The sequence below is a fragment of the Scyliorhinus torazame genome, chromosome 10 (genome assembly GCF_047496885.1).
Source record: "Scyliorhinus torazame isolate Kashiwa2021f chromosome 10, sScyTor2.1, whole genome shotgun sequence".
In the NCBI taxonomy this organism is placed as follows: domain Eukaryota; kingdom Metazoa; phylum Chordata; class Chondrichthyes; order Carcharhiniformes; family Scyliorhinidae; genus Scyliorhinus; species Scyliorhinus torazame.
Genome location: NC_092716.1, coordinates 88,928,052 through 88,955,498, shown reverse-complemented (window position 1 = coordinate 88,955,498; position 27,447 = coordinate 88,928,052). Strand labels below are relative to the sequence as shown.

Here is a 27,447-nt window from a genome sequence, read left to right as displayed (position 1 = left end):
ATACCCTCCACTTGCCGGGATGAATTACAATCCAATATCACTGAAAAGCTCAACAGTATCCAAGTCAAAGCAGCCCACTTCATCAGCACCCCATCCATTACCTTAAATATTTGCACTCCACTTGTGGCAGCAGTGCTTACGATCTACAAGATGCACTGAAGCAGCTCAACAAGGCTCCGACGACAACGCCTTCCAAACCGACGATGACGCCACCCCCCAGAAGGATAGGGGCAACAGATGCATAGAGTTGTAACCCCCACGCGATCCATGGGGACGACCCGATTGATCTCCACGTGGGCCTCATGGAATACGTGCTCCCCTGCTGAGTGGTGGAGGCCCAACCGCGGGGCTCATTATTTCCCCGAGATAAAAGCTGGCCCAGAAGCGAGCTGGCATCTTCGAATGGCCCCGGCTGGGACTAGATGTGCTCTTCACCAATGCAGCCCCAGACTCCAAGACGTTTGACGAATTGGTGGTGCCCATGGGGAACCACTATGACCCCAAACTATCGTCCACTGTCCAAAGGTACCAGTTCAGTACGGCCGAGAGAACCTAGTCTGTTACTGAGTTTTTAGCACACTTATGAAAACTGGCTGAGCACTGCGATTATGGACCATCCCTACTGGAGATGCTACAGGATCATCTTGTGTGCAGAGTTACCAACATGGTGACCCAGCGGAATTTGCTGGCTGAACCATCTTTGGACCTGAAAAGGGCCATTGAGATCCCCCTCTTACGGGAGACTATAGAGAAGGGAGTCCAGCAGCTCTGGGGTAAGGTTTTAAAAACATTTAGAGTACCCAATTATTATTTTTCCAATTAAGAGCCAATTTAGCCTGGCCAATCCACCTAACCTGCACATCTTTGGGTTGTGAGGGTGAAACCCACACTGACATGGGGAGAACGTGGAAACTCCACACGGACAGTGACCCAGGGCCGGGATTCGAACCCGGGTCCTCAGCGCCGCCGTCCCAGTGCTAACCAATGTGTCACATGCCTCCCTATGATGGCCAAGTTTTGATGACGACATCGAGCGATTGGCCGAGCAATGCACCACATGTCAGAAACATGAGAGACTCCCACCAGTCGCATCCCTCCACCCATGGGAATGGCCGGGCCGACCCTGGACTTCGCTTCAAAATAAGGGGAATTAGATTTAAGACTGAGCTTAGGAGAAACTTCTTCACCCAAAGGGTTGTGAATCTATGGAATTCCTTGCCCAGTGAAGCAGTTGAGGCTCCTTTATTAAATGTTTTTAAGATAAAGATAGATAAGAATAAAGGGATTAAGAGTTATGGTGTTCGGGCCGGAAAGTGAAGCTGAGTCCACAAAAGATCAGCCATGATCTCATTGAATGGTGGAGCAGGCACGAGGGGCCAGATGGCCTACTCCTGCTCCTAGTTCTTCTTATATTCTTATGCTTCCCCGTGAACAGCTGGCTCATCCTTGATTTTGTGAGGTGCGCCCTGTACACTACCTTCAGCTCTTTCAGCCCCCACCTCGCACACAAAGTCGAGGCATCCACCCTCCGTAGCACCTCACACCACAGTCTCTGTTCCAGTGCCCCCCCAGCTCCTCCTCCCACTTCGCCTTAAACCCCTCCATATCCTCCTCCAGGATCCTCCCGCAGATCGCCGAAAAGATCCCTCTCTCCAGCTCCCCCGACGACAGCACCACCTCCAGCAACTAGGAGGCCGGCACTATCGGGAAGGTCGACCTTTCTTGCCAAGTCCTAAACCAGCATGTGACTAAACCCTTGCCCCTGCGCCAACCCATACTTCTCTCTCAACTCCTCTAGGCTCGTGAATCGCCCTCCCCCAAGGAATAAATCCTTCATTTCCTTAACGTCCCTTCCCGTTCCATTCTCAAAACCTCGCATCTATCCTTCTTGGCTTGAACCCATGATTCCCCCCGATCGACATCCCACCTGACCTGGCCCCTAGCTTAAAGTGACCCTTTCAAGGCTTGATGTTCTTGCTGATAGTGGAAGACCATTCCAAATGGTTAGACATCCATCGAGCGTTGCCCACCACTTTGAAGACTACCATCAAGAAGCTACATCTCGTTCAACTCGTGGCATCCTGGATGTATTGCTCACGGACAATGGTACCCCTTTTACTAGCAAGGAATTTGGGCATTTCATGATGTCAAATGGGGTGAAGCACATCCAGACTGCCCCATACCACGCTTCCTCAAGTGATCTGGCAGAACGAGCGGTATAGACGATCAACAGGGGCATGAGGAAATAGGCCACGGGATCCGGGGAGACGAGATTGATGCATTTTCTTGTTCAGCTAGCATACCATATTACAACCGGAGTGGCACCGGCGAACCTGCTGATGGGCTGGAGACTGAGAACCAGCCTTAACCTGACGTTCCCCGATATTGGCAGGAAAGTAGAATGGAGACAGGATCTGTACAGGCAGTACCGAAGCTGACGGACGCAGGACAGAGGTTTTCGACCTGGGGACATGGTTTATGTCCAGAACTTTGGAGACAGTGCCCGGTAGATACCAGGGACTGTGGTGAAACGAACTGGACCAGTATCGTACACGGTGAAAACGGGAGCGAACAGTGCGAAAGCAGGTGGACCACACCGGAACAGGGAGCCAGGGTCAGGACCGGCCCCATCGGACGAGCCGTCTTTTTGTCCACCCTGCCCGTCAGAAAGGGCCTGGGGGCAACACCCCCTGGGGGCCTTGATACAGAGATGCATGAGGTGGAGGACTCGGGGTAAGAAATACATTTCTTCGACTTGCCTTTTCGGAACTCCTCAGTGACTATCATACATGGCAACATCACCACCGGCAAGTTCTTCTGTTATGTAACATCCTGACTTGGAAATGTATCATCTTTCCTTCACTTTTACTGTGTCAAAAACTCGGAACTCTTTTTCTAACAGCACTGTAGGTGTACCTACACCCAAATGGACAGCAGCGGTTCAAGAAGGCAATTGAAGATGGGCAGCAAATGCTAGCCTAGCCAGTGCTGTTCTCATCCTATGAATGAATAAGAAACATTTCCATCTTTAGTGTGCACTCAGTTCGACTGGGATTCTCAAGATTATTTTTTAAAAAAAAATGTATTTTATTACCAACATGTATCATAACAGGTTAGGGGTCCTCAGGTTTAGATGACACTAATGCTGCAGGGATTTCTGTGTTTAGTTTCAGCCAGGTGCTAGGAATTTCCAGCTTTTGCTGTTATTCATTCAGATTTTGCAATATTGACGGACATTTTCTCCTCCTTTTTCTCTCTGGCATTCTGACCTCATTAATCACGGCAGTTGTTGGAAATGTAGCTAAACAAGCAATAGTAATGTGCATGCCATCTTTCTGAATGACTCCTAGGCAACCACGACTATTACAGTGTTGACATCACTAACTGGTTTAAGCATCTGCAGACGTTAAAAATCCGGCCGCTCCACAATGAACACGTCAAAATTTACAGTCCCAGTGAGAACAAGGACTGGTTCTGTCTGGCTGGGGTTGATGACATCGAAGCAGAGATGTTACGGTAAGTTCTTCATTTTCCATTTTGGCACTGTGTACTCAGCCCTTGTGGAATGTGGTCCAAAGGCTTAGAATGCCACAGCTTTTCTGAGAAAGTCAAACATCTGGTATATTCTAGCCAGTCTCCTCCCTCCTCAGAACTATTAAAGACTACCTTACAAAAAGCAAATGGGAAGTTTTTAACATTTTCCCTTTTCACAAAGATCAGTGATTTGTTCGATGAATCGTAATGCAGGATTGTGTGAGAGTAATCGCAACAGATTTTGTAAAAGTGGAACTTTGCAAACTTTCTTTTCCTGGTCATTAAGGTTTAAGCCAAGCATTCCTGTGTGATTCAGACCTCTACTTTTAATCATAGGTAAACATTGCAAAATTAGTACACCACTTTCAGGGTTCTGTTTATAGTATCAACTTCCTAGAGGTTGATTAAAGGGACAAAGTGCTGCTATCTTCCAGGTTGGAGTGGAAATAGTAAAATGGGAATGCGGCAACAAATTATTGTCAGCTGATGATGAGCCTTTAATTTTAGCTACACACATAGACACGTATGGTTAGCGTTGAGGCTCCGTAGCCCCCATTCTATTCATGGGGGGTTCCTGTTCAGTTCAGAGGCAGTTTGGTGCTGTTTTAAATCTCGGAAAACCTTGTGTAAATTGTTATGGGCCAGGGTTTAGAGAACCCCCAAGTGTATCATGGAGTTCACCTGACCCACGACTTTTACTAGACTGTGGTATGGGGAGCACACGGCCCACTCTGCAGGTGTGGTACAGCAGAAATCGAAAAGTTTTTTTTTAAAGCAAAACAATGTTTATTCTATGAACTCAAGTTAACCTTTTTAAAACATACAGTGAACATTTTAGCAACCATCAATTCAAGTACAACCCCCAAAGACTACAACATTCTAAGTAATACTTAAACTTTCCTTCTAACATCCATAAGACATTAAAAAAAAACTTTTAACAGAAGCACATCAGGTTTAAATTCACGACTGAGACAGTTATCACTCTGAATTCACCAAATGATCAAGAGATAGTCTTTACATGGCAGAGAGAACAACATTACACCTTCTCTGGCTGACTGCAGCTCCAACACTGAAACAAAACCAAAAAAACAGACACGCCCAAGCTTTTCTCAAAGTGAAACTAAAAAGCAGAGCCAGAGCTCAGCTCCACCCACACTCTGACATCACTGCAGTAACTTTAGCAGACTACCATTTCATAAAGTGACATTCTCATGACAAAATACGGTGGACATTTCAGTTTGAAATTTGGTCGGGAATTCTGGACTTTTGGTGTGTGCACTTTGAAAATAATATGAGTATACTTTAAGAGAATGAAATCTAGTAGAAGCAGGTAACCTCAACGGCTGGCACAGTGGTTAGCACTGCTGCACCACGATGCTCAGGACCCAGGTTCGATCCTGGCCCCGTGTGGTGTTTGCACATTCTCCCCGTGTCTGCATCAGTCTCACCCCCACAACCCAAAAGAATGTGTAGGTTAGGTGAATTGGCCACGCTAAATTGCCCCTTAATTGGAAAAAAAATGAATTGGGTACTCTAAATTTATTTCTAAAAAAGAAGCAGATAACTGCTGAAACTATGTGATAACATTTCGTTAAAAACATGGAGCAGAATTTAATCATGCTCACCAGAGCAGGCTTGATACCAGGGTGGGGACGACGACCGGAGAGAATTGGGAGGGAGTTCTCCTGTCCGATCCCTGGCATTAGGAAACTGTCCCCAGTTAGGTTGGGGGCGGTAAGGGCCTGGTGTGGAAATCCCTGCTGCCAGTATGATGTCTATTAAGCTCATTAATGAGCCTCTTGACATCAATTGTCCCTGAGCCCATTGGAAGTTAGTGGAGGGTCCGACCAAATTTTACAGGTTTCTGTGGCTCCCGAAGGTTGCCCAACAAACTCTGTCTGGTTTCCCTATGGCCTCATTGTGGGGGGGATGATACCCCTCATTGACAGATACTCAGTGCCGAATCGAAGAACCCGACATCGGGAAGGGGGACCCCGGTCGCTAGAACTAATTTCCAATCGGAACCGCATCATAGGGCTATATGATATAATGCCAGAGTGCTTCACTAGCTGCGAGATATTTGGATGCAGGTTTAATTTCCCCAGCCTGTTGAATTTTATATCTGTCATGGCATTAAATAATGGCTTGAGAGAATGGGGCATATAACCCCGTGCAGTTTAAATTGTCTCCACCAGGAATCCATTCGGAGCAGTGGTGATATCAGTCTGTGGGACATTGTCGGACTTCCTAGTTCCACATCTGAATGGTTTGTGGTGGTGGTGGGAAGAATCTTGGAGGGAAGGATAAAGCGATGTTAATGAATAATGTAGGAATAAGAACATGTCATTTAGCCTTCACAGAAGGCCCAAACACACTGTTTACTTTAAAGTGGTTTGGAAAGCTGTAATTTTACCTTGAAATCGGAAGAAAGACTTTACTTTTCTCTGGACCAGTCAGTAGTCGATATGGGCAATATTTTTTGGCAGTTTTAAAATAATGATTAGTGTTACGGACATGAGGGGAGGGGGGGTCAGTTCAAACAGCACCGTTTTCCTCACACCACCTGCCCAGAAACAGAAGGAGATTGAATTTTTTTCTAATAATAAGGGGTGTGTGCATTCCTCCCAATCCCTCGGTTTTTGTGTGATCCAATTTCACGAACACTCCCATAGAAAATGTAAATTGGGATGAACTCAGAAGGTTAATTCATATCACACATTCAAAACCCGCGAGAAGAAGTGTCCGCAATTTTTCACTCTGCATTCATACAGTAAAGGAAGGGAGAGAAAAAAGGATGTCTACAATATAGGCATGATGTGGAGATGCCGGCGTTGGACTGGGGTGAGCACAGTACGAAGTCTTACAACACCAGGTTAAAGTCCAACAGGTTTGTTTCGATGTCACTAGCTTTCGGAGCGCTGCTCCTTCCTCAGGTGAATATAGGGACACAAGAGAAAATGAACATGGGAAACATGAGTTTCCGAGTCCAATGAGGATGTCTTTCACAGAGGCATTCGGTGGTCGGCTGCTGGGGGCCGGTGTAAGATTCGCTTTTGAAGTGGATGAAGATGAAGTGGGCATGCAGCAATTGTGTTGGTTCTGTAGACAATGAGACAAAAGCTTCCAGCAAAGTCGGGTCAGATGGGCAGGTGGTCCAAACTAGACAGAGCTTGCTTCTGTGTGGCCTGCCATCAGGATGTTACACAGTAAACTGGAGGGCAGCACGGTGGCGCAGTGGTTAGCACTGCTGCCTCATGGCGCTTGAGGTCCCAGATTCGATCCCGGCTCTGGATCACTGTCCATGTGCAGTCTGCACATTCTCCCCGTGTTTGTGTGGGTTTTGTCCCCACAACCCAAAAAGATGTGCAGGCTAGGTGGGTTGGCCATGCTAAATTGCCTTTAATTGGAAAAAAATAATTGGGTACTCTAAATTTTTTTAAAAACAGTAAACTGGCTGCACAGCTCAGAAAAGTAATATTAAACTGCTCAAAAGTCCAGAATCTTGAATCATGTGACCTTCCTTCGCCACAGTGACTTCAACAAAGGATGTATATCCAGCACCTGGAATTTGGCTTTGTTTTCAGGACTGATAATGTCTCAACCATTATGGGTTGAAAGGGATGCCATTCATGTTGAGGTTCTAGTGTTTGGGAAGCCATTGTCAAGGTTGGCTTATCAAATGCAAATAGCATTCCTGCAGCTCCTTTTGCAAATGGTCTGTATGGTCCCAGATGGTCTGTTAGAAACTCCTTGGCATAATGAGATATGACAGTTAGTATTTCAAAAGAACTTGAAAGTGAACAGCGTGGAACTGGCTCTGAATGAGCTGAGAGACGATGAACAAACCTTATCTCTCTCTACATCCTGCTATAGAAATGGGAACATGAAAGGAACAGGCTAGATCATTCCACCCGTGTAAGATTGACCACTTCCTCATAATCTCATAGCCTGACTGATGTTGTTTTCCATGTAGGTATCCTGGACATGGTATGGACTTAAAGAAAGCATTGGATGGTTGCAGTACTAACGATGCTGTAGTGTTGCTAGCACACCAGCCAAAAGCTGCTAAACGTGCCCTACAAAGCAGGCCGGACATCAGTTTGATTCTCTCAGGTATGGACACCCTCCATTATTACCTGTTTAATTTTATCCTTTTGATGAAAGAGTAGCTGATGTAACAAGGGAATTTGTTAGAGCAACGTCTAAAATAGTGTTTTTTAGAGTTAGAGATTCCACTCAGTATTACTTTCAGTGATGTTTCTATCTGCTTCCTGTAACATTATTGTAAAGTTCAAAGCCTTCAAAAGAGATCTGGACCACTGATCATGCTGTCATAATCCATAAAACGTGTCAACTTTTGTAAAGACTTTGACAATTAAATTTACTTTAAGGCCTGTAAAATTCTTAATGCTTTTCTCTGATATGTGTTTGTGCTTTGTTCAAACAAAACCTCTGCCTTTGTTTGGACATTAATTGCTAAGACACTGAAGTTTTACTGTAGGATTTGTTGAGTCTATCACTATTTTCCGAGCTGTCTGCTTGTGAGACGTATTATTAATGAAATATTGTTCGCAGTATGCCAGCAAAAGGTTGGACTGGTGCATTTGCACATAACTGAATTTTTAGTGCTATGGTAAGTCTTAACTACTGCCAAATAACCTCACTGGCACTGAAATTATACTTTTACCAGTGTGGAGTATCTTTTCTTCAGAATTTAATCATTTTGTACATTTCAAAAATTTTTAAAAAATCTTTATTTTCTCTTTCTGTCACTTAACTACAACTTGTATTTTTAGCACCTTTCACGTAATAAAATATCAAGGCACTTCTGAGGAATCACTTTCTTTTAAAAAAAATATATTTTATTCAAGATTTTTTGGCCAAACATAACAGTACACAGTTTTTCTTTTTAACAACAATAAAGCAATATAAATAACAGTGGCCAGTTTTAAACAAATAAATAAATAATATATAAACAAAAACTAAATGGCAACTGCCTTATCAACACTAGTTACTCTCCAAAGGTACAATCCAACAGTCCAATATACATTACCTAAAACAAATGCCTATACATATACAATGACATCGCTGAGAGCCCGCCCGGGTCCTCCCCCCCCCCCCCCCCCCCCCCTCTCCTGGGTTGCTGCTGTTGCCTTCTTTCTTTCCATTCCCTCTATCGTTCTGTGAGGTAGTTGACGAACGGTTGCCACCGCCTGGTAAATCCTTGAGCCGAACCCCTTAATGCGAACTTGATCCGTTCTAGCTTTATAAACCCTGCCATGTCATTTATCCAGGTCTCCACGCCCGGGGGTTTGGCTTCCTTCCACATAAGCAATATCCTGCGCCGGGCTACTAGGGACGCAAAGGCCAAAACATCCGAATATAGCCAACCCCCAGCTTGACTCGACCCGGACCCCCACCACCTTCGAAAGCACCTTCGCCACCCCCACCCAGAACCCCTGTAGTGCCGGACATGACCAGAACATGTGGGTGTGATTCGCTGGGCTTCTCGAGCATCTCCCACACCTATCCTCTACCCCGAAAAATTTACTGAGCCGTGCTCCAGTCATATGCGCCCTGTGTAAAACCTTAAATTGTATCAAGCTTAGCCTGGCACACGAGGACGACGAGTTTACCCTACGTAGGGCATCAGCCCATAGCCCCTCTTCGATCTCTTCCCCCAACTCTTCCTCCCATTTCCCTTTCAGCTCATCTATCATGATCTCCCCCTCGTCCCTCATTTCCTTATATATATCCGACACCCTACCATCCCCCACCCATGTCTCTGAGATCACTCTATCTTGCACCACCTGCGTCGGAAGCTGCGGGAATTCCCTCACCTGTTGCCTCGCAAAAGCCCTCAGTTGCATATACCTAAATGCATTCCCTTGGTGCAACCCATATTTTTCGGTCAGCGCTCCCATACTTGCAAACGTCCCATCCAGGAACAGATCTCTCCGTTGTACTACCCCAGCTCTTTGCCATACTCCAAATCCCCCATCCATTCTCCCCGGAACAAACCTATGGTTATTTCTTATCGGGGACCGCACCGAGGCTCCCGTCCTTCCCCTATGTCGTCTCCACTGCCCCCAAATTTTTAGTGTTGCCACCACCACTGGACTTGTGGTGTATTTCTTCGGTGAGAACGGCAACGGTGCCGTCACCATTGCTTGTAGGCTGGTCCCCTTGCAGGACGCCATCTCCAATCTCTTCCACGCCGCTCCCTCCTCTTCTCCCATCCACTTACACACCATTGAGATATTGGCGGCCCAGTAATAATCGTTTAGGCTCGGTAGTGCCAGCCCCCCCCCCCCCCCCCCCCCCCTATCCCTACTACGCTGCAAGAACCCCCTCCTCACTCTCGGGGTCTTCCCGGCCCACACAAAACTCATAATACCTTTCTCAATTCTCTTAAAAAAAGTCACCAGGAGGCACTGAAACACAAAGAGGAATCTCGGGAGGACCACCATTTTAACCGCCTGCACCCTACCTGCCAGTGACAGGGACACCATGTCCCATCTCTTGAAATCCTCCTCCATCTGTTCCACCAATCGTGTTAAATTAAGCCGGTGTAAGGTTCCCCAATTCTTGGCTATCCGAATCCCTAAGTACCGGAAATCTCTTGTTACCTTCCTCAGCGGTAAATCATCTATTTCCCTGCTCTGCTCCCCCGGATGCACCACAAACAACTCACTTTTCCCCATGTTCAGTTTGTACCCCGAAAAATCCCCAAACTCCCCAAGTATCCGCATTATCTCTGGCATCCCCTCCACCGGGTCCGCAACATACAACAACAAATCATCCGCATACAAAGATACCTGGTGTTCTTCTCCTCCCCTGAGCACTCCCCTCCACTTCCTGGAACCCCTCAGTGCTATGGCCTGGGGCTCAATCGCCAATGCAAACAGTAACGGAGACAGGGGACACCCCTGCCTCGTCCCTCTGTGAAGCCGGAAATAATCAGACCTCTGTCCATTCGTGACCACACTCGCCCTCGGGGCCCTATACAGCAACTGTACCCATCCGATATACCCATCTCCAAAGCCAAATCTCCTCAGCACCTCCCACAGATAATCCCACTCCACTCTGTCGAATGCTTTCTCGGCATCCATCGCCACCACTATCTCTGCCTCCCCCTCTGGCGGGGGCATCATCATTACCCCAAGCAACCTCCGTATGTTCGTGTTCAGCTGTCTCCCCTTCACGAACCCGGTTTGGTCCTCATGGACCACCCCCGGGACACAGTCCTCTATCCTCGTCGCCATCACCTTGGCCAGAATCTTAGCATCTACGTTTAAAAGGGAAATGGGCCTGTAGGACCCGCATTGCAGTGGGTCTTTTTCCTTCTTTAAAAGGAGCGATATCGTTGCCACTGACATAGTCGGGGGGCAACTGCCCCCTTTCTCTAGCCTCATTAAAGGTTCTCGTCAAAAGCGGGGTCAGCAAGTCCATATACTTCCTATAAAATTCCACCGGGAATCCGTCTGGTTCCGGGGCCTTCCCCGCCTGCATGCTCCCAATCCCTTTCACTACCTCCTCCATCTCAATCTGTGCTCCCAGTCCCGCCCTCTCCTGTTCCTCCACCTTAGGGAATTCCAGCTGGTCCAGAAGGCACATCATTCTCTCCTTCCCTTCCGGGGGCTGAGCTTTATATAACCTTTCATAGAATGCCTTGTCACCCCATTCACTCTCTCCGCTCCCCGCTCCATCTCTCCCTCCTCATCTCTCACCCCCCCTATCTCCCTCGCTGCCCCCCTCTTCCTCAGTTGGTGGGCCAGCAACCGGCTCGCCTTCTCTCCATATTCGTACTGTACACCCTGTGCCCTCCTCCATTGTGCCTCTGCATTACCCGTGGTCAACAAGTCAAATTCTACGTGTAGCCTTTGTCTTTCCCTGTACAGTCCCTCCTCCGGTGCCTCCGCATATTGTCTGTCCACCCTCAAAAGTTCTTTCAGCAACCGCTCCCTTTCCCTACCCTCCTGCTTTCCTTTATGTGCCCTGATGGATATCAATTCCCCTCTAACCACTGCCTTCAACGCCTCCCAGACCACTCCCACCTGAACCTCCCCATTGTCATTAAGCTCCAAGTACCTTTCAATACACCCCCGCACCCTTAAACAAACCCCCTCATCCGCCAATAATCCCATGTCCATTCTCCAGCGTGGGTGCTGTTCTTTTTCCTCTCCTATCTCCAGGTCCACCCAGTGTGGGGCGTGGTCCGAGATAGCTATGGCCGTGTACTCCGTCCCTGTCACCTTCGGGATCAGTGCCCTTCCCAAAACAAAAAAGTCTATCCGTGAATATACTTTATGAACATAGGAGAAAAACGAGAACTCCTTACTCCTAGGCCTGCTAAATCTCCAGGGGTCTACTCCTCCCATCTGCTCCATGAAGTCCTTGAGCACCCTAGCTGCAGCCGGCCTCCTCCCGGTCCTGGACCTCGATCTGTCCAGCCCTGGGTCCAGCACCGTATTAAAGTCTCCCCCCATTACCAACTTTCCCACCTCCAGGTCCGGGATACGTCCCAGCATACGCCTCATAAAATTTGCATCATCCCAGTTCGGGGCATATACGTTCACTAGAACCACCGCCTCCCCTTGCAATCTGCCACTCACCATCACGTATCTACCCCCACTATACGCCACTATGGTCTTTGCCTCAAACAGTACCCTTTTCCCCCCTAAAATAGCCACCCCCCTGTTCTTTGCATCTAAACCCGAATGAAACACCTGCCCCACCCATCCTTTACGTAGTCTGACCTGGTCTATCAGTTTCAAATGCGTCTCCTGTAACATAACCACATCTGCCTTTAATTTCTTTAGGTGTGCGAGTACCCGTGCCCTTTTAATCGGCCCGTTCAGCCCTCTCACGTTCCACGTAATCAGCCGGGTTGGGGGGCTCTTTACGACTAGCCATCCCCTTTTTTAATCCAGCTCCTTACCCGGTTCCCACATACCCGTATATCCCCCCGACGGCGCCCTCCCGCCTCGACCACCCCACCCCGTACCAGCTCCCCCTTCTCCCCAGCAGCAGCAACCCAGTTAACCCCCACCCGCTAGATCCCTTTCTAGCGTAGTTGCACCCAACATGTTGCTCCCAGAAGTCAGCAAACTCTGGCTGACCTCGGCTTCCCCCGTGACCTCGGCCCCCACTGTGCGAGGCCCCCTCCTTCCTGCTTCCCTGTTCCCGCCATGATTACCATAGCGCGGGAACAAAGCCCGCGTTTCCCACTTGGCCCCGCCCCTAGTGACCGGCGCCCACAGTTCCTCATCCTCCCTCCCCCCCCCTCCCCCACAACATGGGGAAGAGAGAAAGGTTACAGGGTCGCAAGATTAACAACTTGAAAGATCATCCCCTCCCCTTTTTCCCCCCTCACCCCACATAATCACCCCACCACTTTGTCCCAAACGTTCTTTTTCTTGCCTGCCTATTCCAGCTTCTCGTCCACAATAAATGTCCACGCCTCTTCTGCCGTCTCAAAGTAGTGGTGCTTCCCTTGGTGTCTGACCCACAGTCTTGCCGGCTGCAACATTCCGAATTTGACCGTACTTTTGTGAAGCACCGTCTTAGCCCAATTAAAACTTGCCCTCCTTCTCGCCACCTCCGCACTCCAATCTTGGTATACGTGGATCACCGCGTTCTCCCACCTACTGCTCCGAGTTTTCTTCGCCCATCTGAGGACCATCTCTCTGTCACTATGGCTCGAGGTATTTCTCCAGCCCTCGGTCTTCGCGCCATAACTCAACAAGCTCCCTCCACCTCCAAAGGGCCCGTCGGGGCCTCCGATCCCATTAGCGAGTGAAGCATCGTGCTCACATATGCCCCGACGTCCGCCCCTTCTGCGCCTTCGGGAAGACCAAGAATCCTTAAATTCTTCCTCCTCGAATTGTTCTCCAGCACCTCCAGCCTTTCCACACACCTTTTGTGTTGTGCCTCGTGCATCTCTGTCTTCACCACCAGGCCCTGTATTTCGTCTTCATTTTCAGCGGCCTTTGCCTTCACGACCCAAAGCTCCTGCTCCTGGGTCTTTTGCTCCTCCTTTAGCCCTTCAATCGCCTGTAATATCGGGGCCAACAGCTCCTTCTTCATCTCCTTTTTCAGTTCTTCTACACAGCGCCACAGGAACTCTTGTTGGTCAGGGCCCCATACTAAACGGCCACCTTCCGACGCCATCTTGCTTTGAGCTTGCCTTCCTTGCCGCTGCTCTAGAGGATCCTCCGCAATCCGGCCGCCTTCCTCTCCTTTTTCCATCCGTGTCCAGGGGGGATTCCCTTCTGGTTTACCGCACAGTGTTTTTAGCCGTTAAAATTGCCGCTGGGGCTCCTATTAAGAGCCCAAAAGTCCGTTCCATCGGGAGCTGCCGAAACGTGCGACTTAGCTGGTCATCGCCGCACCCGGAAATCTCGAGGAATCACTTTCTTTCTCTCCCTTTATTTTATTCCTCTGAACATGATTTTTATTATGAATTAAGTATTCTAATATATACTTCCTGGTTTGGACAAGATGGGTGACTCAGTGAGGATTTTAAAATCTGATTGGTTAAAGAGCCACACTATTTCTTACCATGCTCATACATGCTACAAGCACCCTGTTGAGGATGTAACACTGGACTGAAAATGCTACACTGAGGAGCCAGAAAACACAAAATTGTTACAGCACAGAGGAAGGCCATTCATCTGATGGTGTATACACCAGCTCTCCGAATGAACAATTCACAGAGTTCAATTCCCCCGCCTTCTCCTCGTAATCCTGCACATTCTTTCTTTTTGGATAACCCTTGTTATGGGCTAAGGTTTAAAAATACTCCAAAGTATATTATGGAGGTCATCTGATCTATAACTTTTTGTTGAATTTGGCTAGGATGAGCACAAGAGCCTGCCTTTCAGGTGTTATTCAACAGACTTCTTAGGTGTTTTTAATCCAAAAAAAACAAGCTTTATTCTAAGAATTTAGTTAACATTTGTATAAACACACACAGCAATAATTTTTATCAATTAAAGACATAAATACACCACACAGCTACAGTAATTTATGTACAACCCTTAATGAATTCCCCCTTAACTGTTCCAATTCAATAACAAAATCCAAGTAAAACCAGAAACTCCTTTTCAAAGGCATGGCCCAGCACACGGCACTCTCACTGGTATAAGACTTGTTATTGATACTCTGTTCCTCTTTTCAAACAGCAGATTCGAATTCCTTCCAGAAAGCAATTATCTATTTTAAGTTACCAAGCAGTCTGGGACAGCTTTTAAAATGAAGATAGAGAAAAACACTTCTTTCAACCTGTGCAGTTCAAACCTGTCCAAACTCAAAGCGAAAGTAAAACTCAAGAAAGCCACAGCCCAGCTCCACCCACACAATAACATCACTGAAACCATGTGATAAGACAACAACTTTTCTTAAAGGGACACTCCCATGACACAGTCCAATTCTCTTTTGAATGTTTCAGTGAACTTGTCTTCACCAAACTCTCAGACAGTGCATTCTGGACCTTAACAACTTACGTTAAGTTTTTCCTCATGTTGCTTTTGCCAGGTATTTTAAATGTGTGCCTTATCGTTCTCGATATGTTCATGAGCTGGCAGAGCGTTCCCGCTTCCGATTCATTGCACGCTGCGGGTGAATTGTCAATGCCAAACAACACAGTGCCACACAACAAAGCGGTTAGGGAGAGTGAATAGCTATTTGGGGAGCAAAATATATTCTCGGGAGCAAAATATATTCTAGGGATGGGGGAGAAATGCTGGTGAGCATAGAAATAGAAGGTTAGTCCAGGTGACTGCGTGGCTGGAGAGAGAGTGCAAGAGGGAGGGCGTTACATTTCTGGGACGTTGGGACGGTTTTGGGAGACAGTGGTACTCGTACAAGGTGGACGGGTTGCACCTGAACCAAAATGGGACCAGCGTCCTTGCAGGGAGGTTTGCTAGTGCTATTGGGCAGGGTTTAAACTAATTTGGCAGGTGACTGGGATCCTGAGAGAAGTTTCAGCATGGAGAGATGCACAGCCAAAATTAGTAGAGAAATACAGGCAGCTTAGTGGCACATTGGGTAGCACTGCTGTCTCATGGCGCCGAGGTCCCAGGTTCGATCCCGGCTCTGGGTCACTGTCCGTGTGGAGCTTGCACATTCTCCCCGTGTTTGCATGAGTTTCCACACAACCCAAAGATGTGCAGAGTAGGTGGATTGGCCATGCTAAATTGCCCCTTAATTAGAAAAAATGAATTGGGTACTCTAAATTTATTTTTTTTAAATTAGGAGAGAAAAAAGTGAGTCAGGAAGGCATAGAATTTCTAGACCAGTTCATTCACAAGGGGGTTTAGCAGATTGGATGGCATTTATTTTAATGCAAGGAGTCTGACGCACAAGGCAGATGAGGTGGGGGCACAAATTAAAACATGGGGGTAAGATGCCATTGCTGTCACTGAGATATGGTTAAGAAAGGGACAGGATTGGCAGCTCAATGTTCCAAGATATAGGATCTTCAGGCAAGACAGGGAAGGGGAAAGTGGGTGTCGCAATATTGATCAGGGAATCAAGTACAGCAGTAAGGAGGAATGATATCTTCGAAGTCTCTTCAAATGAAGACATGAATACCAAAAAGGAGCAATCACAGTGCTGGGAATGTTTTATGGGCCCCCTAACAGCTCAAGAGAAATAAAAGAGCAGATATGTAGGCAAATTTCAGAGCAGTATGAAAGTAATAGGGTAGTGATAGTGGGAGATTTCAACTTCCCCAACATTAAGAGGGGTAGTCATATGTGGAAGGTTTAGAGAGAGTGGAATTCTTAAAATGCATCCAGGAGAATCTTTTAAGCCAGCACGGAGGAGGTTCTACAAGAGAAGGGGTGGTCCTGGATTTAATTTTAGGCAGCGAAGCCGGGCAAGTTTTTGGTGGGGGAACATTTTGCAGACAGTGATCAAGATTGTTACAGCAAAGGACAAGAATGGGCCTGAAATCAAAGTTCTAAACAGCACGAATGCTGAACAGATATGATTAATCCAGAGTAGATTGGGAGCAGACACTTTTAAATAAATCTGTGACACAACAGTGGGACGCATTCAAGACGGAAATAGGGAGAATACAGGGCCAACATATTCCAATAAAGAAAAAGGATGGCTCAACAAATTCAGTGAACCTTGATGTTGAGAGATATCCAACATTGGATAAGGAGAAAAAGGGAGGTTTATGGCATATATCGAGGACTAAAAACAGCAGAAGCCCTAGAGGCGTATAGAACGTGCAAGAGGGAACTTAAGAAAAATAGGAGAGCAAAAAAAGGGACATGAAAGGATACTGGCAGATAAATTAAAGGACAATCCTAAATTGTTTTACATGTACATTAAGGGCAAAAGGATAACTAGGGAAAGAGTACGGCCCATTAAGGACCACAGTGGTAATTTGTGTGTGGAGTCAGAGGACGTAGGTAGGGTTCTGAATTAATATTTTGTGTCGGTGTTCACTAATGAAAGGGGGCAGGTGTGGGTATAGAAATGAGGGAAAGGAACTGATAAAATTAAAGAAATGAGCAGAAACAGAGTGGAGGTTCTGGGTCTGTCATGCTTAAAAGTATACAAATATCCAGGGTCAGATGAAATGTATCGCAGGCAGTTGAATGAGGTAAGGGAGGAAATAGTTGGGGTGCTGGTAATAATTTTCAGTTCTTCTCTGGCCACAGGAGAGATGGCTAAGGACTGGAGGATAGCCAATGTGGTACCATTATTCAAGAAGTAAGGAAGAGGAAACTATTGGAAGCAATTCTGAGGGACAAAATTAACCTGCATTTGGAGAAGCAGGGATAAATCAAGACCAGTTAGCATGGTTTTGTTAAAGGGAGGTCATGTCTGCCCAACTTGATTGAATGTTTTCTCGGAAGGAGCGATCACAATATGGTGGAATTTAAAATACAGATGGAGGGTGAGAAGGTAAAATCAAACATAGTGTTTTGTGCTTAAACAAAGGAGATTACAATGGGATGAGAGAAGAGCTAGCTAAGGTAGACTGGGAGCAAAGACTTTATGGTGAAACAGATGAGGAACAGTGGTGAACCTTCCAAACGATTTTTCACAGTGCTCAGCCAAGGTTTATACCAACAGAATGGAAGGACGGTAGAAAGTGGGGAAATCGACCGTGGATATCTAAGGAAATAAGGGAGAGTATCAAATTGAAGGAAAAAGCATACAAAGTGGCAAAGATCAGTGGGAGACTAGAGGACTGGGAAATCTTTAGGGGGCAACAGAAAGCTACTAAAAAAGCTATAAAGAAGAGTAAGATAGATTATGAGAGTAAACTTGCTCAGAATATAAAAACAGATAGTAAAAGTGTCTACAAATATATAAAACAAAAAAGAGTGACTAAGGTAAATATTGGTCCTTTAGAGGATGAGAAGGGAGATTTAATAATGGGAGATGAGGAAATGGCCGAGGAACTGAACAGGTTTTTTGGGTCGGTCTTCACAGTGGAAGACACAAATAACATGCCAGTGACTAACAGAAATGAGGCTATGACAGGTGAGGACCTTGAGATGATTGTTATCACTAAGGAGGTAGTGATGGGCAAGCTAATGGCGCTATAGGTAGACAAGTCTCCTGGCCCTGATGGTCCCGGCAGATTGGAAATTAGCAAACGTGACACCACTGTTTAAAAAAGGAGGTAGGCAGAAAGCAGGTAATTATAGGCCACAGAGCTTAACTTCGGTAGTAGGGAAGATGCTGGAATCTATCATCAAGGAAGAAATAGCGAGGCATCTGGATGGAAATTGTTCCATTGGGCAGACGCAGCATGGGTTCATAAAGGGCAGGTCGTGCCTAACTAATTTAGTGGAATTTTTTGAGGACATTACCAGAGCGGTAGATAACGGGGAGCCAAAGGATGTGGTATATCTGGATTTCCAGAAAGCCTTTGACAAGGTGCCACTCAAAAGGTTGCTGCATAGGATACAGATGCATGGCATTAACGGTAAAGTAGTAGCATGGATAGAGGATTGGTTCATTAATAGAAAGCAAAGAGTGGGGATTAATGGGTGTTTCTCTGGTTTGCAATCAGTAGCTAGTGGTGTCCCTCAGGGATCAGTGTTGGGCCCACAATTGTTCACAATTTACTAAGATGATTTGGAGTTGGGGACCAAGGGCAATGTGTCCAAGTTTGCAGATGACACTAAGATGAGTGGTAAAGCAAAAAGTGCAGAGGATACTGGAAGTCTGCAGAGGGATTTGAATAGGTTAAGTGAATGGTCTAGGGTCTGGCAGATGGAATACAATGTTGACAAATGTGAGGTTATCCATTTTGGTAGGAATAACAGCAAAAGGGATTATTATTTAAATGATAAAATATTAAAACATGCTGCTGTGCAGAGAGACCTGGGTGTGCTAGTGCATGAGTCGCAAAAAGTTGGTTTACAGGTGCAACAGGTGATTAAGAAGGCAAATGGAATTTTGTCCTTCATTGCTATAGGGATGGAGTTTAAGACTCGGGAGGTAATGCTGCAATTGTATAAGGTGTTCGTGCGGCCACACCTGGAGTATTGTGTTCAGTTTCGGTCTCCTTACCTGAGAAAGGACGTACTGGCGCTGGAGGGTGTGCAGAGGAGATTCACTAGGTTAATCCCAGAGCTGAAGGGGTTGGATTACGAGGAGAGGTTGAGTAGACTGGGACTGTACTCATTGGAATTTAGAAGGATGCGGGGGGGATCTTATAGAAACATATAAAATTATGAAGGGAATAGATAGGATAGAGGCGGGCAGGTTATTTCCACTGGCGGGTGAAAGCAAAACTAGGGGGCATAGCCTCAAAATAAGGGGAAGTAGATTTAGGACTGCGTTTAGGAGGAACTTCTTCACCCAAAGGGTTGTGAATCTATGGAATTCCTTGCCCAGTGATGCAATTGAGGCGCCTTCATTAAATGTTTTTAAGATAAAGATAGATAGTTTTTTGAAGAATAAAGGGATTAAGGGTTATGGTGTTCGGGCTGGAAAGTGGAGCTGAGTCCACAAGATCAGCCATGATCTCATTGAATGGCGGAGCAGGCTCGAGGGGCCAGATGGCCTACTCCTGCTCCTAGTTCTTATGTTCTTATGTTTTGCAGAGGTGACCACGTGTGTAGATGAGGGAAATACATTTAATGTAGTCTACTTGGACTTCAGCAATGCTTTTGATAATGTCCCACATGGGAGACAGATAGCGAGGCCATGCTTTAAAGGGGCCATGCTTTAAATGAGGCCATGCTTTGGTATCCTCTGTTCCATCTCCCTAATCTTATCGTTGAATAAAAAACAGAAAAAAACATTTTTAAAAATTATTTTTAAAAAGGGAGACAGATAGCGACGGTAAGAGCCCATGGGGTCCAAGGAAGTTTGGGAGATTAGATCCAGAATTGGCTGAGTGGCACGAAGCAGAGAGTGTTAGTCAAGGGGCTTTTATCTGACTGAAAGCCTGTGTCCAGTGGGATGCCGCAGAGATCAGTGTCGGGGACTATGCTGTTTGTGGTTTATATAAATGATTTAGGCATGAATATAGGAAGGTTGATCAGTAATTTTGCGGATGATACGAATATTGGTGAGGTGGTAAATAGTGAGGAGGATAGCCTTAGATTACAGGAGGATATAGTTGGGCTGGTCAAATGGGCTAATGCAATTCAATCCGCATAAGTGTGAGGTGATGCACTTGGGCAGGATAAACAAGGCAAAGCAATACATGATAAATGGCAGGACCCTGGAAAGCACCGAGGATCAGAGGGACCTTGCTGTACATGTACACTAGTCCCTTAAAGTCGCAGGGCAGGTGGATACAGTGGTTAAAAAGACATATGGTATACTTGCCTTTATTAGCCAAGGCATAGTTTAAGAGCAGGGAGGTTATGCAGGAACTCTATAAACGGTTGGTTAGGCCACAGCTAGAGTATTATGCTGTTATTTTTCAAAACCTTTTTCTAATTTGGCGTGGCCAATCCACCTATCTTGCACGTCTTTGGGTTGTGGGTGTGAGACCCACACAGACACGGGGGGAATGTGCAAACTCCAATGACCAGGGGGTGTAGATTTAAGGTAAGGGTCAGGAGATTTAAAGGGGAAGATGTAAGGAAAAACCTTTTCACCCAGAGGGTGGTGGGAGTCTGGAACTCGCTGCCTGAAAGGGTGGTGGAGGCAGAGACCCGCATAACATTTAAGAACTATTTAGTGTGCACTTGCGATGCCAATGCATACAATGCTATGGGGCCAAGTGCTGGAAATGGGATTAGAATACTGAGGTGGTAATGCGCCGAAGGGCCTCTTCTGTGCTGTGGATCACTATGACTGTGAATTACGCCTGATGGCAGTATGCCGGAGTGTTCTTTTCTGACCTCTAGAGTACTCACCCCTGCTCCTCCTGCCTTCCCCACCCACAGCCTCCTTTAAGGGTACAACTCAATGAACCTGCAAATCAGTGGAGAGTAAGTTGTGCTTGCTCCTTCCATTTATCCTTCAGGTTTGCAATTGAGCTGGTCTGTATACGATACAATGAGGTCAAATTTCCGTAAGGACAGGCAGGACGAAAATGGTGGTGGGTTAGCTTTGTTAATTCGATAGCAAGAAATTATCTTGGATCAGAATATGTAAGAGTTGGCTGGAGTGGACTTGAGCAGAAAAAACAGTTGATCAGCAATAGCAGACGTTTATGAAAGTAATTCATGACTCAAGGCAAAGATATATCCCAGTGAGGAAGAAGGATTCTAGGGAGTGGCTAAATCAACCATGGTTAACCGAGAGGTTAGGAGAGAATTAAACTGAAAGAAAAAACATACAATATGGCAAAGATTAATGGTAAGCTACAGGATTGGGAAGTTTTTAAAAACCAACAAAAGATGACCAAAAAAGGAGGAAGAAGATAAACTATGATGGTAAACTAGCAAGTGATATAAAAACGGACAGATAAGAACTTCTTTAAATATATAAAAAGTAAGAGAGAGGCCAAAGTGAATATAGGCCCCTTAGAGAATGCGCCCAGGGAAATAATCATGGGGAACCAGGAAATGAAAGAGAAGTTAAATAAATACTTTGCATCAATCTTCACGGTAGAAGACACTAATAGCATTCCAAAGATACTAAATCAAGGGGCAAAAGGGGGAAGGAAATAAATACAATGGCCAGAACTTTCTGGCCATTTACGCTGGCGGGATTTCCATCCGGCAAGAGCTGCATTCAACAGGAAACCCCATGGACAACGGTGGGACCAGAAGATCCTTCCACCGGCCAATGGTGGGCTGCTTCCATGTTGCGCAGAAAATCCCGCCCAGTAACTGTCACTGGAGAAAAAGTACTAGGGAAACTAATGGGGCGAAAGGCTGATAAGTCCCTGATGGGTTGCATCCTCTGATATTAAAGGAAGGAGCTAAAGAGATAGTGAATGCACTGGTAGTAATCTTCTAGGAAGCCTTAAATTCTGGAAAAGTTCCAGAGGATTGGAAAACTGCCAATGTAACACCCTTATTCAAAAAGGGAGGGAGATAAAAAAAATCAGTAATGATAGGCCAGTTAACTTAACATCTGCCATTGAGAAAATGTTACAGTCCATTGCAGGTCATTTAGAAATGCATCATATAATCAAGCAGAGTCAGCATGGCTTCAAGAAGGAGAAATCATGCCTGACAAATCTATTAGAATTCTTTGAGATGGTAACGAGCAGGATAGATAAAAGGGAACCAGCAGATGTAATATGCTTAGATTCCTAAAAAACGTTCAGTAAGGTACTGCATAAAAGGCTACTTAAGGTAAGAGCCATGATGTTGGGGGTATTATATTTGCATGGCTAGAGGATTGGCTAACTGATAGAAGACAGAGAGTTGAGATAAGAGGGGCCTTTTCAGGATGCCAACCTGTAACTAGTGGAGTGCCACAGGGATAAGTGGGAAGGCAAGTGGTGAGGATAACACACAGGTTCTACAGAGGTATACAGACAGGTTAAATGAGTGCCAGTGTGGAGTTTGCACCTTCTCCCGTTTCTGCGTGGGTCTCTCCCCACAATCCAAAGATGTGCAGGTTTAGGTGTATTGGCCACACTAAATTGCTCCTTGGAAAAAAGAATTGTGTACTCTGAATTTATATTTAAAAAATGACATTGATCCAAATGGGCCACCTGATGATGGCGTTGAAGAAATGCTTTTGCAGATTGCTGATGCTTTTGTTACTGGTGTGGTGAGTGCTGCATGTAACTGGCACGTCACCACGGGCTAAACACACTGTAAGTCGAGGATGTTCAACTGTACCTGGAGCGCCATTGGAATATGTGGATGTCAGGATTTGGTTCCGGTGAGATTGGGCCGTGTGGAAGGCTCTGCACAGCTGCGGCTCCTGGACAGAGAATGGCACTGATAGGTGGAACAAGTAACGCATTAATGGACAGATCATTTCTATGAAAAAGCTCTGGACATGATAACATGTTATCCTCCATTTCTGTTGAATTTATTAAAAAAAAAGATTTAAATTGGAGTTTAGAATTATGAGAGGTGGTGCAGTGGTTAGCACTGCTGCATCACGTCGCCAAGGTCCCAGGTTCGATCCTGGATCTGGGTCACTGTCCATGTGGAGTTTGCACATTCTCCCCGTGTTTGCGTGGGTTTCGCCCCCCACAACCCAAAGATGTGTAGGGTAGGTGAATTGGCCACGCTAAAATTCCCCTTAATTGAAAAAATGAATTGCTACTCTAAATTTTTTTTAAAAAAAGAATAATGAGAGGTGACCTTTTTTGCGACATATAAGATGTTCAGGGGGCTTGACAGGGTAGCTGCTGAGAGGTTGTTTCCCCTTGTGAGAGAGTCTAGGACCAGAGGGCATAATCTCAGAGTAGGGGGGCCACCCATTTACGTCCGAGATGAGGAGGGATTTCTTCTCTGAGGGTAGTGAATCTGTGGAATTATTTACCGTAGAGGGTTGCAGAGGCTGGGACGTATGTTCAAGGCTGAGATACACAGATTTTTAATCAGTAAGTGAATCGAGGGTTATGGGATAAGGCAGGAAAACTGAGTTGAATATTACTCCGATCACTCATGATCTCATTGAATGGCAAAGCAGACTGGATGGGTCAAATGGCTTGCTTCTGCTCTTGCATCTTATGGTCTTATGTTATCTTATATAATGCTGCTTTTCATATTACGAGTACCATGGCCATTTTTGTTACTCTTCTCAGGATCCTATCCAAGATGGTACCGGCAGAGCACCTGCATAAATTAAATGCTTCTTATTCAGTGGTCCCGAAAGAATTTTCAGGTCGCTACCGAAGACCATGTTTAATCAAGTCAGAGACAATAAGTGTGAGATGTTTTGGTCCTATAGTTCCTACAGAACCATCTGATTTAAATGCTGACAGACCCCTTCTGTACTGCCCCAAGCCACAAATGTTTAATGTTGGAGGGAATGGAGTAAAGGACCTCAGCGAATCCATGGGTGCGATTTAGAAGCCACATCGCACTTGAGCGAGAGCTTGACACGGCCATTAGATCGCAGGAGAGTCCAACACCGGGATCAATGCCGGGTGCCAATTGGTTTGCCATCTAACTGGCCCGTCAACCAAATCATGCTCTGACTTGGTAAGAAACCGATAATGACCAATAAAAGCCAATCTCCATACAATTAACGATAACGACCCCCTATCTAATGGCCTCCCGTGATCTAACCGTCTTCCCAGCAAACGGTCATGCAGGCGCCGATTACTACACCTTTTTAAAAACGTGAACCTGGCGAAATGGCAGCCGTGGGGATCCGAGGCGGCGAATAGCTATCTTCGATAGGCGTCGACAGAGGCTCGAGGTGGCAGCCCATGTGTAGGGGCCCGTCCACACCCTGAAGACCGGGCCGCTCATCACCCCAGGGAGGGACCCAGAGGGGGAGGCCGGCAACAGCCCAATGTGTGCAGGCATCACTGGTCTTTCGAACAGATGATGGACACCGTAGCTGCAGGGGGCTCCGCCTCAACAAGGGGACGGTGTGGCACCTGTGCCATGTGCTTGCAGACTGCACCACGTGGAGGAGGATGATACCCGCTCCAGGTGGCCGTCAAGGTCACTGCAGCCCTGAACATCTACGCCTCAGGTTAATTCCAGGGCTCGAGCGGAGACCTATGTGGCATTTCACAAGCTACAGCCCACAGTGCATCCATGAAGTCACGGGTGCCCTGTTTGCCCAGGCAGTTAACTATATAAACTTTGACCTGGACCAAGCCCAACAGGATGCCCGGGCAGGAGGACTTTCTGCCATCGACGGGATGCCCCAGGTCCAGGGCGCGATTGATAGCATCCATGTAGCCTTGTGCCCACCAGGAGTTCTGGGAGTGCCCTTCATCAACATCCACTCCCTGAACGTTTAACTTGTGTGCAGCCACCACCTCCGGATCATTCACGTGTATGCACGCTTCCCATGGAGTGTGCACGGCAGCTACATCCTGGGGCAGTTGGAGATCCCCGGCCTCCTCGAGGACCACTTCAGGATGGCCAGTTGGCTCTTGGGGGATAAAGAGTACCTGCTTAGGACCTGGGTAATGAACGCCCCACCCCCTCCCACCCATTCACCGCCCCCCATCCCCATCTGACTCCTGCTTTTCCAGTAATCCTCGCAACCGTCTCACCTCCATGTTACTTCACCTGATTGCCAAGTTAAGGGTTTCAGGGCCTGTAACTAAGGGTTTGTCCACTCAACTTAAACTGCAAGACACACAATTTTGCAGTCCCTTATGTTTGACTGACTTTTCATTGGCCAAGGTAAACTCCTAGTTGATCACTCAATGTCCAAATAGGATAGATAACACAGTCACCGAACACTGGACATTGCTTTATCTTTGAATGTAGAGTTAAACATTGAAGAGTGAAATGCCGCTTCTGGTGGCATCTACTATTGCATCTTTGGTCATTCATCAGTTTGTGTTTCTCAGATATCCAGAAAAGCTGGTGAGGTACAAACAGCTTGAAAGAGCAATGATAATAATTGATATTAAAGCTTAAGATACTCATAGCTTTAATTTATGATTCCCAGAACTATGCTATGATGAACGCTCAGGCAGCTGATCAGAGATATTATAGTGAGCAGTCTTCAGGGTGTCGCTTTTCAGAATAAAATGCCACAAGTGTTTTCTGCTGCTGTGGTAAATCATGTACAGAGGGAGGGTCCATTCTTTTATTTCACTAAGATGCTATTTGCAGCTTTGAGTCATATTGAGCCAGTGACAGTTCGGAAAGAATAGGGTGGGGAGAGAGGTCCTAAACAGCTTTACAGCATTTTAAAATTAGGTACTACTCATTTCAGTGAGGCAAAGAAACTATTTTTGAAAATCGAAGTTCAGCTGCAAGGCCCAAGTACATCAAGGTTAAAAGAGTAGGCGGGAAAAGAAAATAACTCATTAGCATTGGTTGATCATTGCTAACTTTGGCTTTTTAAATGTAGAATTTGGGGCAAAGGAAAGACTGAATGAAGCAGAGACTTCCACATTTCAAGCATCTGATAAAGAATGAATTATGGTTGGACTCCGTGCAATTCTGATTTCAGCAGAGTGGGGAGAGCTAGAATATGGTATTTGAAATTTAAAGTCGTGAGGAACATCTGTTAATAACGAACTGTGTTCTGAAAAGCTGACTTTATGTGGACAATATTTGTATGCCCATCGCTCTTTTATACTGGAAATGGGATGGTGGTACATTTCTTTTTAAAACCAAGGATTGTTCAATGGCCAGCCAAAGTCCAATGAGCAACTTCAAATAGGTTCTAATGCTTCTGTGTGAAACAAGTGAGAGCCTTATTCCACACTCAAACTGGGCCCTACACAACCTCTGTGGACCAATAAGCGGGCGTGTCATTTGTCCTTGACGTGTCGGAGCATAACCAGCAATCCAGACCATTGCAAGTCACTCCGCAAACATGCCAAATTGATTACAATCGCACCCTTCATCACCCCAAAATCACCAGCTGCCTTCCACTGAAAATGCTGATGCTGACTTCCAAATTGATAGGAATAGCTGCCTTGACAATACAGGATGTTGCTGCACTGTCTGACAGGCTGACTGGTGGTGGTGGTCTCATATTTAATAATAGAATCTAATAACGTTACAATATTTCTCTGCACTGAAATGTGACAGAAACTATGATAGAGTACATACTGCTGGGTATGTGGCGCTTGTTTAAGGATCCATTCCTCACACTGATTTCAGACATACTGACATAATGACTTATCTATAATTGTCAGCAGTCAGACACTAGCACCAAGTGACTGTTGCGCTAAAAATGTATTGAAGAACTGCAATCTTGTCCACCCATCCAGCCTATATTAAAGACTATAGATATGTTTCCAAATATTGCTAAGTAATCCATATAATCAAAGATCTATTATTTTTTTTTTAATTTAGAGTACCCAATTCATTTTTTTCAATTATGGGGTAATTTTAGTGTGGCCAATCCACCTAGCCTGCACATCTTTGGGTTGTGGGGGCAAAACCCACGGGGAGACTGTGCAAACTCCACACGGACAGTGACCCAGAGCCGGGATCGAACCTGGGACCTCGGCACCGTGAGGCAGCAGTGCTATCCATTGCGCCACCGTGCTGCCCCAAAGATCTATTATTTAATTAATCCCCCTCTCTCCCATTGTGCAGTTAGCATGGGAAATATAATGCTTCTGATTACTGGGCAGCTTGTTGGCTGTGAATAATTTGTCATGGACAGGTAGGACACAGGTATTCGCACTTTTTCCCCCAGTAATTTTCAGATTTAGGCGTCTAATGCGAGCAGTCACTTTATACAAGGATGGAGTTGATATTGGGGGAATGCCAGTCTTGCATGCTTTCTGTCTGCAGAGAAGCAACAGTGAAGGTCTGAGAGTGGAACTCAAGGCTGTCTTCTTGGACTGGAGATGTAAGACACAGGACCATCAGAAGGGAAATTATGCAGATTGATAAA

General features: G+C 46.1%; 1 protein-coding gene across 1 annotated transcript in view; it reads left to right on the top strand.

The window, feature by feature from the left end:
• tmppe (transmembrane protein with metallophosphoesterase domain) overlaps window positions 1-27,447 on the top strand; it is a 46,452-nt gene that overhangs the window by 8,076 nt on the left and 10,929 nt on the right. The window contains exons 3-4 of the mRNA XM_072518393.1: window positions 3,351-3,516; window positions 7,508-7,647. Of these exons, the coding sequence (XP_072374494.1) occupies window positions 3,351-3,516; window positions 7,508-7,647 (306 nt within the window). The remainder of the gene's footprint in view (window positions 1-3,350; window positions 3,517-7,507; window positions 7,648-27,447) is intronic.